The sequence below is a fragment of the Notolabrus celidotus genome, chromosome 7 (genome assembly GCF_009762535.1).
Source record: "Notolabrus celidotus isolate fNotCel1 chromosome 7, fNotCel1.pri, whole genome shotgun sequence".
Lineage (NCBI taxonomy): Eukaryota > Metazoa > Chordata > Actinopteri > Labriformes > Labridae > Notolabrus > Notolabrus celidotus.
The window spans coordinates 8,077,722-8,090,845 of record NC_048278.1 but is presented as its reverse complement, the minus strand read 5'-3'; the positions used below and the strand labels follow the sequence as shown (position 1 = coordinate 8,090,845).

The following is a 13,124-nucleotide window of genomic DNA, read 5'->3' as shown; positions in this document are numbered from 1 at the left end:
GGGGTTAGGTGAGTTTATTTTTACGTCTCTGACTTCAGCTGGAGTCCAGACTTTGCAAAGTGCTATTCGTCCCACCAAAATCTTTGGAGCATTAATCTTGGATGTGGATTGGGTCGGTTCATATCGTTCTGGTGGTTGTACCTCTGGTCTGAGTCTGCTACCTCGGCTGTACTCACTGTCACTAAGGGCCTCCACTTCTAAATGTTTCTCTTTCTTTTTTTTCTTTCCCTGCTCACTTGAGTCTGATTCACCTCTGTTCATGTTTGGTGCTTGTGGGAACAATTCTTTCTTTCTGCTCTGTGGACTAGCTCTCACTGTATAGTCTGTAGGTTCACCTTCGGTTGAGAAGCCTAGCTTGATCTTCTCTTCTGCATGCAAAGCTGCTGCTATTCCAATCACTTCATCTGTGTTTCGCCTAGCTTTCTCTCTTGCTTCACTGTCCCTTTTCTCCTGTTCTGTCTGCCTGTTCAGTTTTGGACTAAGTAGTACAGCATGTTCCTGTTTTATGCTATCTGGGAGGAGGATTCCCGCCGCGGTTAACAAGTGATAGAGAGCTAAGGGAGAGGCATTCTCTGTCTTTTTAGCCCATCTATATAGCATTGCTTTTGCACTGGCCTTAACATCATTGGGATGACGCTGTTTAATTCTCTCAGCATCTGCTGCGCTGCAACCTGTTCTTTTCTCTAGCTGTCCTAGCTGAAAACTTGGTACATACTCGATGCTGTCCTCAATGAATTTTTTCAACTCCTCAGTCAACCACTCACAGCGTCTTTCATCACCATTCTCTCTGTGCCTTTTGTTCGCCATTTCACTCCACACAGTCACACATTCATACATGTAATTGTGATTCCAAGTCTGATTGCATTTAAGAGGCGCTATATTAGTTACTGCTATATCTAGCTTCTCTGGTTCAAATGAACCAGAGTATGGCCATGCTTCTCTAGTCCATGTACACATAAGTGGCGAAAAAGGAACAACAAACTGCCAGCCTTTCTCTCTTCCCACTACACCCGCGGGCGTAGCTGGTGAAAACAACTGTTCATAGTGTGCTTCTGAACCCAGTGTTTGCATTCTCGACTGAGTGGAATTGATAGTAGCTGGTGCATTTCTATCTGTAGTTGGACTGCTTGTTTTCAACTCTGGTTTATGTGTGTGTCTGCTTTTATCTTTAGCTTTATCGCTTTTGTTTTTAAGTTTGTGTTTATTCGCTGCTGTGGATTGATGATTCCCCATTTTGTGAGTAAACAGTTATCACATATCACAAGAGCAACAGCAATCGGCAAAGCTGCACAGCAAACGCTTTAAAACATATCTTTCATCAGCACGGTAGCAGCAAAACCAGCAAAACACACAGCAAACACTTAAAACATTTAATAAACACTTCAACTGCATTCAGAGTCTCTTCTGAAGTCAAGGGAATTTTAATCATTTCATTTTGGTTCAGATGCTGTTCATTTATGCGGCTGGTTATGTTTGATCTACTCTCTCTCTCTCTTGGTTGACTTATGTAACTTAATGCACATAGTAAGTAGTGTTGGGACTTAATATTTATTTAAATAGGAGGGATTTATACCAAAATTCGCCCCCCTTTGGAGGTCTGAAGTCCGTGACTTTGCAGAGTTTTATTGTCCTGCTGAACACAGAATCACAACTGGTCTTGTCTTAATGAGATGAACCCTCTAATCATTCGATTCAGCTCAGAACTTTTCCCAAGGGTTAAGACTCACAGATTGAACATTTTCTGTGGCTGGCTCAGACCTCTTGACTACCCCCGCAGGGTGCCCGATGCTCAATATCTAAAAATTTGTAGATTCCATTTTATTCCATAACGCCTTAACTTATAAATGTCAACATACAGCAATCACCAATTCACTACTGTCACTGTGTCAAGTTTAGAATTCTAAATCCCAATTAAAGCTTCTTTTAAATCTTGTCAGACTCAGACATGGTAAAGCAAATAAAAGTTTGCACTTACCAGTCTTTGTCGTTAAGATTCTCGTTCGTGACGCCAATTTATGATGGAATTCAGCAACTGGACACTGGACACAGAAGACTCAGGAGACTCTGACGGCTTACGTTGAAATAGTTTATGTAGAACTCGATCAAGGAGAAATAACATAAAAGTACACAGGCAGGAGAGTGCAGTGCAATGCCAAGTCAGTTCTGGCAGACAAAACCCTTGGCATGGTATTTATTCCCTCTGAAGACGACACTAAAGTTAGATAACCATGTTTGGACTATAGGAACACAACAAGTAGGAAGAAGACCTGTGCTCTAGTTCTGGAGACAGTAAGTCGGCCATGAAACATAGATAAAGACGGGAGCAGGGGGAGAGACCTTGACTACTACACTGACACTATCTGGCCCGTCACAGATGACATAGGAATGAAGTTACTCTAAACTCGATACTTAGACTGAAAGAATACAATAGTTAAACATTCTTACATACATATATATAAGACTATGAAAATTCCACGACAGGTATGTACCAAAAACTGTGTGTAGCAAGACCAAAAAAATAACATGAGTAGAAAAATTTAATTCCCCCTTGGGGATTAATAAAGTATGGTTCTTTCTTTCGAAATGAATGTTTTTACAGTGAAGCGTCAAACCCCGTTGCACAAAGTTCAAAGTTCAGATTATAGGTTTAGTTAATGGCGATGTGTTCATTCCATTATGAATAATAGTTTTTTAAATCCTTAAATTCTTTTGTGGTTTGGATACAGCAGGATACAGTATGAGGAAACTGGTATATTGTCATAATTTTACTGTTGATTTAAATCACAGATGGCATCATAAAAGCATCAAGCCATGGGTGAGTATGTCACCATGAATGGATGTTCCAGCTTAGTCACCTCAGCCTCTGCCGCCACACAGCCTGCAGTCACCTTAGCCTCTGCCGCCACGCAGCCTGCAGTCACCTCAGCATCTGCCGCCATGCAGCCTGCAGTCACCTCAGCCTCTGCCGCCATGCAACCTGCAGTCACCTCAGCCTCTGCCGCCATGCAGCCTGCAGTCACCTCAGCCTCTGCCGCCATGCATCCTGGTACTACTCCAGAGGAAGGACAGTTGGTGAGGGGGCTTTAACATTTAGTTGAAAATAAGACCCCACAAAGGTAATGATTCAAAAATGAATGTCTTAATAAAACAAGTGACTGACTGCTGTTGTCTTTTTTTTGTAGGCTGTGGATGACCATGACATGCCAGGCATGGATTGTGTGGACCTACTATCAGAGTTTGTGGTCAGTATGATGAACTCTAGAGGTCAGCACAATCATAGATCTCTGGCAGAACCTGCTGCCCTATGACCAACAACGGGTGACATTTGCTGCCAGGCATCAGGACAGGCTGAGAACAGGAAAGCTCGGCTCACCAAAAAGAAAAAGGAAAAAAAGTCTGAGTTCACTCCTGGTGTGGAGAGTCTGAAGCGATGCGTCCTGGGATCTACTGCCTCCCCTGCACTGTAAATAAGGATTTGCTTGAGCAGTGTAAAAATCCAAATGTAAATATTTCTTGATGTTCATATGTACAAAGTGTGTGATAAAAGTGTATTAAAGTTAAAGTGTAAGGAATTTATCGGCACTGAGAGACAACAGACTTAGTAGAAATAGGATATTAATCCCAAGTGTGTTTAAATGAGTGTTTAATCAGCTAAATAGAAAAATAATTTTGTGTTTGTTAACTTATAGTGAGCCTTTTATATCTACAAAGGAGTGGGTCCTCTTCCACAGAGGCCACCATGTTTCTACAGTAACTCAGAAAAATAAAAACAAGTGTTTTTGTATTTCCTGAGTAGCCAAACAAGCCCAAAATGCACCAGTTGAAACACTGATTTTTATTATTTATTAATAATATATCTTATTCCCAGTTTGTATTTTCTGTTATTTAAAGTTTGTCATTTTTCTACAAAGTGTAAGTGTTTGTTGTGTTTTTTGTTGATTCTTGTTTTCACTGAAAAAATAAAGAGTTAAACACTGTTTTTAAATCCATAAGTTGAAGTCGGTCAGTTCTCTGAGTTCTTTGAGCATGATCTGTAGCAGAGGCTAATAATGTGCTGCACTTGGTTCAAAAAAGGGCTGCAATCCATTCTTAGTAAAGCACCCCCCCCCCTAATTCTTTGTTTATACTCAGATATTAACTTTATTAACTCTGTGGATTAATAACAGCATTGAGAAATTGTTTTACCTATTTAAAGCTTCAAAGATAACTCTGCTCTTCTTGCTGTTGTTTAGGTTCTGTGAAAAGGTGTTTCATGGTCCTCTGTCTGTGCAAGAGCAGTGGATCGCACACCTGCAGGAGCACATCCTGTCTCTGGGCTACAAAGGCAAAGCGTCTCCCCCCGTGGCACCAGTGGCAGCTCCAGCTCTTGTCCACCCAGTTGCTGTGTAGTCTACGAGACCCGTCTGTTATTCAGACTCTGAAAGATGTGTTATCTTTGTGTCGGTGTTATGTGTTATGTTGTCAGACAAGCAAAACTAATCACTAGGTGTTCCCCTTTTGTCCTGAAGAGGGCAAACATGAGCCATGCAAGGAAAGCAGCAGGTTTTTATTCACTCAGGAAAAATCCACCAGCAACAATAGATCACAATACTGGTCACTTGGTGTGTTTCATAATGGTTCATCCGTCATTTTGATGGCCAGTCCTTTACTGCCTTTTTTTTTTTTAACATTTAAAGGGAGACATTTTCTGGGGAAGAATACTGGTCAGTCATTTTGTATTTTGAAATGAGTCTCACTGAGCTGAAGGGTGTAACCTTCAGTGGAGTCTCTGTGTATGAATTGTATAAGTTTGACCATAAACTAGGAAACGTTGAATTTCTTTTCACATGAAATTGTTCTAGAACAATATGTTGTCACCAGAAAGTCAGACACAGTCTCTTGATGACCTAGTTGAATATAAGAAACATCAGAGATACACTCAAGAATTATAAAGGCTGTTTTTCAGTTCATGTTATTGACTTCAGATATATTGTAATATTATATTCATATTGGACAGCTGTCTACCTCGACTGAGTTGGGGTTGGAAAGAGGGATGGAGAGAGAGAGATGATAGTGATGAGAGAGATAGTAGTACTAGTAGTAGCTGGAGTCTGGACCGTCCACAGCAGCAGGCCGTCTATGGCAATCCTTGTCCTTGCAATTTGTATTTGTATATTGTTATAGTATCCAGTGTTTTGCAAGAAGCACAGCCAAAAGTGAAAACGGGTCAAACAAGTTTGTGAAATGGTTGTGAAATTGTCAGTGCTAAATATTATACATTATTGATAACCACAGAAAATACCAATGTCAACATTCTATTTTTATATCCATATCATTTAAATTCTTGTCGTATAACAGGCTCTTTGCAAACTTGTCTTGGCCTTAGATGTATTTGTACTGTATCCACCAGATGGATTTCTCCAGTCCCTCTCAGTGTGCTTCCTTTCTGTTGGCATACTTCATTGTTGACATATTCACTGATACCCAAATCATCATCAAAAGCCAGACAGTGTTTTCATTCTGAAGATCTCACTTTTTGTCTAAACATCTTTCAGCTGTGCTCTTTGTGTCTGGAATATTCATTTTGTAGCTACTGATATGATTTCCCTCCACTATCCAGGGCTAAAGCTATCATTGTGTCAACAGAGGTGTCATTAATCCCTGCTATTATGGTGTCTGCAGACAGTTCTCTAACCCTCAGTGCTCTGGGACGGAGCGTGAATCACACAGCCAGATCAGGGTAAAAAAATTTAACTTAACTCTGGACACAACCAAAATATGTTATTAAAATGTGTGTGTTCCCATACAAGGATTACCACAGAGGAGATCTGACTGAAATGTATTTGACAGCTGAAGTGTCTCTCACTTTTAAATGTCTCCTCCATGTGGTTAAGATTTAAAACAAGAATTAAATGAAAGAGGACACCACTTTCCTCTGTGTCTGTATGAACTGATGTCTTCTGCTGTACTGTTTTCTGTAATTTGCTACCAAATGGAAATGGCAGTGTTTCAATTTGCTCTCTGCCAATGATGGATAAATCTTGTCTAACCCTTTGCTGATTTGCCAGCCTTGAGGCATCTACAGAGAGAGTGGGTTATTCCACCTGACCAAATCTGAGTGGGGTCACTTGCTCTAAGTTATCACAGCTGATTTTAATCACAGACAAAATAGACACACAACGCAATTTGTGAAAGCGCTCATGCAAGCAAGAACACATGATATGTTTGGGTACTTGGACTGTGCGTCTACTGTATGTGTTTTAAAACTGGAAGTGGAAAGTCTCGTCCAATATCTCAATGCTTTTGGTCATGTGCAAAATCTTAGTAGGCAGATCAAGACAAGGCACTACTGTGTGTACAAATACAAGTTCCAGCAGACACCATTATTTAAGACCTGGGGATACCATTCATTTTCAGGTGGCCACCAAGAATCCTTGTTTGTTTAAGTGACCCCCATAGACTCAAATATTACCATTGACATCAACCAGTTTAGAGATGGAAAAATGGTTTTGGTCTTAATAACTAATTTCTAAAAGTTTGGAAACACCTTCTCATTCAAGGGTTTGTATTTATTTTAATTATTGTAAACACTGTAGATTAATACCAAAGACATCAAAACTATGAAAGAACATCTATGGAATTATTTAATTAACAAAAAAGTGTTAAACAAAGCAGAATATGTTTTATATTTTAGATTCTGTAAAGTAGCCCCCTTTTTCCTTCATGACAGCTTTGCACACTCTTGGTATTCTCTCAGTCTGCTTCATGAAGTGGTCTCCTGGAATGGTTTCTAATTAACATGAGCCTTGTCAAGAGTTCATTTGTAGAATGACTTGCCTTCTTAATGTGTTTGAGACCATCAGTTGTGTTGTTCAGAGGTAGGGTTAGTACACAATGGATAGCTCTATTTGACTACTGTTGTAATCCAGATTATGGCAAAACCAGATTATTTCATAGTTTTGATGTCTTTGGTATTAATTTACAGTGTTTCAAATAATGAAAAGAAATACAAACCCTTGAATGAGAAGGTGTTTCCAAACTTTTGACTGGTGTACATGTATATGTTTTGTTTAAGATATATTAAGGCTTAAACAAAGGAATCAATGTAAGGAAGTAGGCATTCACAAAATGCGACAAAAAAAAAACCTGTGGTTAGGTTTAGGCACCAGAACTAATTAATGATTTGTTTTTAACTAACCAGGGTCAGGAAAATCATGGAATGAAACTAAAGTATTATAGTAAAGCAGCCAGAACACACGTTTCTTATTGTTTCTTATTGTTTCTTATTGTTTCTTATTGTTTCTTATTGTTTCTTATTGTTAATTAAAAAACCTCCTCTGTCAGTTTCTTCCTTGAATAGGAGGCAGAAGTTTACGACTGGTCAGTTCTGGGTTGAAGCAAGGGAGGGGAACCAATAAGGAGTAAAGATGTCTTTCCCTCCCTGAGTTTGTGTATGACTCAGTGTCTGGAAGTGTATTCCTCCAGTATGGACAGAATGATTTATAGTATGTTTTCCAGGCTTGGAAGAAGATGGAGTTTTAACACACAACTTGCGGCTTCACAATCATGCCTGAGAACATCATCTGCGCAACTCAATGTATCAATGATGTTTTGTTACTGTTTTCTGGTTGATTCTAGATCAGTAATTCTGTAGTTCTTCATTTTTAAAGTCTTTGGATAGGAGCCCATGAGTTTATGCACATGTTGGTATTTAACGGGCAGATTTATGCTAAAATGATTTAATGCAAATAATGGAAAAATAATTAAAAGAAAGGCATCAGGACTTTGCTGTGCACGTTTTCTACGCTGTAGTTTTTTAAAAGGCAGTTATGATCAGGTCATCAGTTTCTGCATGGCTGCTGAGGCTGCCAGTTTTGCAGTGTATCATTTGGCTGTGTTCAGGCTCCAATGACACCGGATACCAGTCTGCTGCTGCTGGTTTCATCATGCAGTGTTCTTCAGTCCCATAACCCTGTAAAACCACTGTGACAGATACTGGGACAGTTATGCACTAATTTCAAACATATTTGCCACAAGCAGCAAAACCCTCCAAACCCTTCACACTGGAACAGATGTGTGACTTAGTGCCAAGAATATTTTTAGAAATCCAGCCCAGACTCATATTTGTGAATCTTTCTCAACAAAACAAGAGGTTGAAAGCTGTGCATGCTGGAGAATGACACAAGACACAACCTCCCCAACTGAGATTAAACTCCAACCTTGACCCTCAGATGAAACACTTGGACAAAACGAAATGTTTTGAAATTAAACCGAACACAGAAGTTGTACATTAGAAATGTCTCAGTCATGTAAAATTTCTTACTTTTAGTATTTGTCTGATTTTTTTACTTTGTATTATCATTTTATTTTGAAGAGTTTTCTAAGATATCAGAATAAAGGTGAAAAAGAAGAAGGCTCAAATTTAAGAAATAAAGGAATTAATAAAAACTACTTCTTCTTAGCAAAATCCTGTTAGTACATCATGTTGATGTTGGTTATGTAAAAATGTTGTTTTTGTCAACAAGTCCAATGGAGTAGTCGTATTTCATTTCCTCCTCATGACTGGCAAACACTTGTTTAAATGTCAAGCTTTTTACATAACCATGGGACTGCTGGATGGACAACACACTCATACCTATTTGTCTACCTCTCCCTTACTCTTTGCATCAATGACTGATGGGATAGTCATGAAAGTATGATTGGGCCTGTTTCACTACATATAATGTGCAAGGGGTTTTAGTTCATAACACTGGAGTGACAGCAGTGATAACAAGAACAGTGGGTTGTGCTGTAATCCTTTTTTATTCTCAAGGGGTTCTGCACTAAAAACTGAGAGTCTGTTTGCCATGGAAACAAACCCTTAAAGGCAATCCATGAACAGGTGGAGAAGCAAAGAGATGTCTCTGCTGGGAAAATAGTATCTCCATTCTGGTACTAGGGGGATGCAGAACTCAAAACCGTCTTCATAATGCAGTGTATTAGATTGTTTGCCCTCTTGCCTCAAGTTTCATAATTTGACTTCAAACTGCAGATATACAATATATGTTATTTTGCAGTGGTGTCTCTTTGCTGGAGCCACACGCCCAGCTAGCAATGATCTGTTCTAAAAACATTCTGTTAATGTTACAGAGAATGTTACTGTAATGTTTTCAGCAGGAAGTTTGCTTTGTGTTCAAATAATGTTCTCATGTAACATTGTCTAAAAACATTAATACAATGTTTGGTAAACATTCATAAAATGTTAAGTGACAATATTATGAAAGGTTTCTTTATGTTCACAATTTGTTCTCAGATAACGTACTCTAAAAACATTCAATAATCTGTGACCCAAAGAATGTTATCAAACATCCATAGAATTTTAAAGATAAAACATTATATATTTGTTCTAATTAAATATCCCCAGATATTCTTTAACAAAACAATTTGTGATTTGAGGCGTCAGAAACATCCTGAAAACATTTTTACATGTTGCTTTGAGAATGTTGCTTCTTTGTTATTAAGTAACATTAAGGGAACATTTTATAGAAAACATTGAATAATCTGTTACCTAAGAATAGTATCAAAACATCCTCTGAATGTTAAAGACAAAGTGTTCTTCAGTCATTAATAGTTAACAAAAAAGGAACATTATTTAAATCGATAAACATCCTTAAGATGTTCTTTGAATGTTACACTCAAAACCTTGTCTTGAAACATAATCAGAACTTATAGGGAAGGTTAGCCAATGTGGTGAGAACATTCCCTGCTAGCTGGGTGGGTGCCGTTGTTAAATCATAATGACTGCTTGGCTCACAGACGAGAGGCCAGGTACCGGTGTTTATTTTGCCAAAGTAAATATGGATAGAAAGTATTTGTTGTGCATGTTTTTTATAACTTAACAGAGACCATAACATAAAAGTAGCATAATGGTGAATCAGTGGTGCCCAACAGGTCCATCCTGATTGACCATTTTTGTCAACCTTTATTGTAAAATGTGTATTAATGTTTCGCTGTTTGTGCTCTCTAATAATCATGTCCCGTCAGATACCCTTCAGTGCTTCACAGAAAAAAAGATCCTCTATCACATGACAGTTTTGCTCTCGACTACTTGTCCCTGCTGAGCTGTCAGTGCACTGGTGTGAGTGGTAGTGGATAGCTGTCAAACATTAGTCAGGTGCTACATTTTCAAAGCCCCAAAATGTCTGATGCTAAAATAGCAAAAACATATTAATTTCACTAGCAGCGGGAGATCAAATTCAAAGTCCATCTATCTTATGCAATGCAAGTGTGGCCTTGCCAAAGAAGGGATATTTGGAACAACATTTCAAGACAGTAAAGAAAAGCTACAGGACTGTTTTCCCTGTTGAAACAGCTCTATGAACCCAGAAAGCACGAGAGTTGAGAGTGGAGTGCCAGTGTCCTAGTGCCAGAGGTCCCATTGAGGTGGAAACATACATTTATTTTCACTTTTCCAACAAAGAGAACTTCCTGTGTTGGGCTTGTATCTGGTTTACTTCTGTTTGCAGCACAAATCAATATAAGAGTCCCTTAGTTTTTTATGATTTTTAGATATAAATTAACCCATTTACTTAACAATGAGAGAATTAAAAAAAAACTTCTCTGATAATGTTTCAAAAAAACGGATTAAAGTTCAGTTTTAATACTTTAAGATATTTAAAAGTTAGTTCATCTGATATCATAAATTGAATAGTTGGAATTTTGTTCTTGTAGATTTATGTTACAGAGACTTTAAGGTATTCTCTCTTCTTCCTGAAATGTATAAATAAACAATGTACAGAGGAAATATCTTTGTCTGGTAAAATTATGACTAAAACATCAACCTATATCTGAAATGAACACTGTCTTAAATGTGAGAGAAATGAAAACAGACCAAGACACATAATCTTAAATATGACTCAAATCAACCACAATTTTCTGCAAATGACTGAAACTAAACTCTAATTTCTGGTGAAACGTAGTAAAACGTCTGATGTTAGTTTTTAGACCTGTTTCAGTGAAACTGCATTATGCTGCAGGCCAAACTGATTTCATACTTAAATAACAGAGAAAAGGCCCTTGGAGAATTTTCTTTTAGGCACATTGTCAAGTTCTCGGACGTCATGTCTCTTTTTTCCATATTTATCATTCCTCTTGACTTATATTTTATTTTGAAACTTAAATGTGCCTCCGTCTCTCAAACCCTACTCCAAATGTTTCCCATGATGTTTCAGCACTGCCCTAATGGACTCACTGATGTCTTGTTTTCCCCTCTACTGTACGTGTCTTCCCTCTTGTTGCCAGTTCTCTTGTTTCGCCTTGTTCCATCATTCTGTGACTTTCCTTGTGTTATTGATTACCTGTACTTTTTGATTCCACCTTCTTACTGCTCTCCTCTTAGATTATCTGTAATTTCTTGATTGATAAGCTGTGTACTTTTTGGGGTCCTTCATTCTCTTCTCTTTGGTTGTGTCAGGAATAATTAAATACTAGAGCAACCCCTTACATTTTCAGTAAAAACCACAACATATCAGTGAATCCCCTTAATGCTATACTCTGAATACACTGTGTTTCCTAAGCGATTGTGCCCAGGAAAAAAACTCAGCAGGGGAGTACACTGAAAATGTATGGCTGCCAAATGAGAACAAATCAGGCAAAGGATGAAAAGATGCCGCAATGTTTTTCATCCCTGGTCTAATCCAGAAAAGGTCTTGGTTTTTTTATAGCAAGAAACTGCAAATCATTATGCCCCATTTGTAATGTTACTCACAGGGCAACACATCATGATTTAAAAGGTTTATGGTTGCCCTGCACAGCCTTACTTTAGATGACCTTTCTTGTTAAAGATATTAAGTTAGGAAACCTCCAATGAGCATCCGAACCTAAGAATAGACAGCGCCTGAGATCCAGATCCTGCAGTGCCATTGATAACTTGGCAAATGAACACAGAAGAAGAGGTAACATGAGAAATCTCAGTCAATTCAATGTAATAATAAAACTCATTTTATTTCAGCTTCACTAATTATTAAATTTACTAGAAGAGCTACAATTGTATTTTACAAATGTAAGATCAGAAGAGAAGAAATATACTTTCCTTTTTTTTTTGCCACATAACACTTAAAAAACACCATGCAGCTTGGCCTTATTTGGTCGTGTTCATAACTGAGCCATTTCAATCTTTGCATAGTTCTATCAGAGAGTCATTTACCCCAAGAGATCAATTTCTCACTGGCTGAATCATATGAGCCCAATTTTTATTGTCATTCTTTTGATACAGTGGATTCAATTTTTTTGAACGTGGTCCAATAATTGTGAGCTTCAGAGAGAAATTTCAGGAACAAAGTGAATTAATCTGCCTATTTTCATTAAATGAGAAACCATGTGAGAAATTGATTCTGTTGTAGGTTATCTCTCAGATCTCAGTGTATTGGCTCTGGTTGACATTTTTCATTATTTACTGACTAGCTCCATGTCAGCAAAACTATATTTCTCAGATAAGCTGCTACAGTTGGTTTTCATTGAACATGACCTTTGTAATAGCACATACGTACGCATGTGATATTATTTGGACTGCTGAATATTTCCTCTCAGCCAGAACTGACTGGGTTGATGCTGACATTTTGAGGGTGCAAAAGGCCTGAGACTGAGTCAAGGCCTTTTTTTCCAGTCCATCACAGTGCTGCACGATTTCGAAAAACAAGTGTGTGGAACTTATAGGAGTTGTTTCAGGTAATTCTGTAGAGTTTCTGCTTTTGCCCTTATACCACTTTTAGAATAGGCAGTATAGAAATGTCTGTCCTCCTGACCCAAGATTTGAATGTAGGCTTTAGTTATTCTTCTTGTTACAAACTTCTGTGGGTAACAATGTTCATAATAATACACATGCAAAAGGTGTTCAGCACCTTGTAAATTATTTCAGCAGCCTTGAGACATCAAGTATCGTCTGCATCATCCCTGAGAGTTGCCAGAGCTCTTATGCAAAATCCCAGCTTCGTGTTTTTTTTCTTCAAAATTATATTTAAGAAAACAAATTTACAAAATCAGAAACACTTTTACCAGCAACGAGACATCTGTAATATGAAAATGTGCAGCAGCTGGGAAATAAATACATTAACAACCCTGTTTCCACTCAAATATTTTGATTCAGACTGATTAGAGAACACCTCAAA

The 13,124-nt window shown here is 38.1% G+C and overlaps 1 protein-coding gene across 1 annotated transcript in view; it reads left to right on the top strand.

Moving 5' to 3' along the window:
* Positions 1-5,933, top strand: part of LOC117815444 (protein Wiz-like) — a 29,635-nt gene extending 23,702 nt beyond the window's left edge. Inside the window, exon 9 of the mRNA XM_034687172.1 lies at positions 4,233-5,933. Within this exon, the coding sequence (XP_034543063.1) occupies positions 4,233-4,389 (157 nt within the window). The 3' untranslated portion in view covers positions 4,390-5,933. The remainder of the gene's footprint in view (positions 1-4,232) is intronic.
* Positions 5,934-13,124: the final 7,191 nt, after the last annotated feature.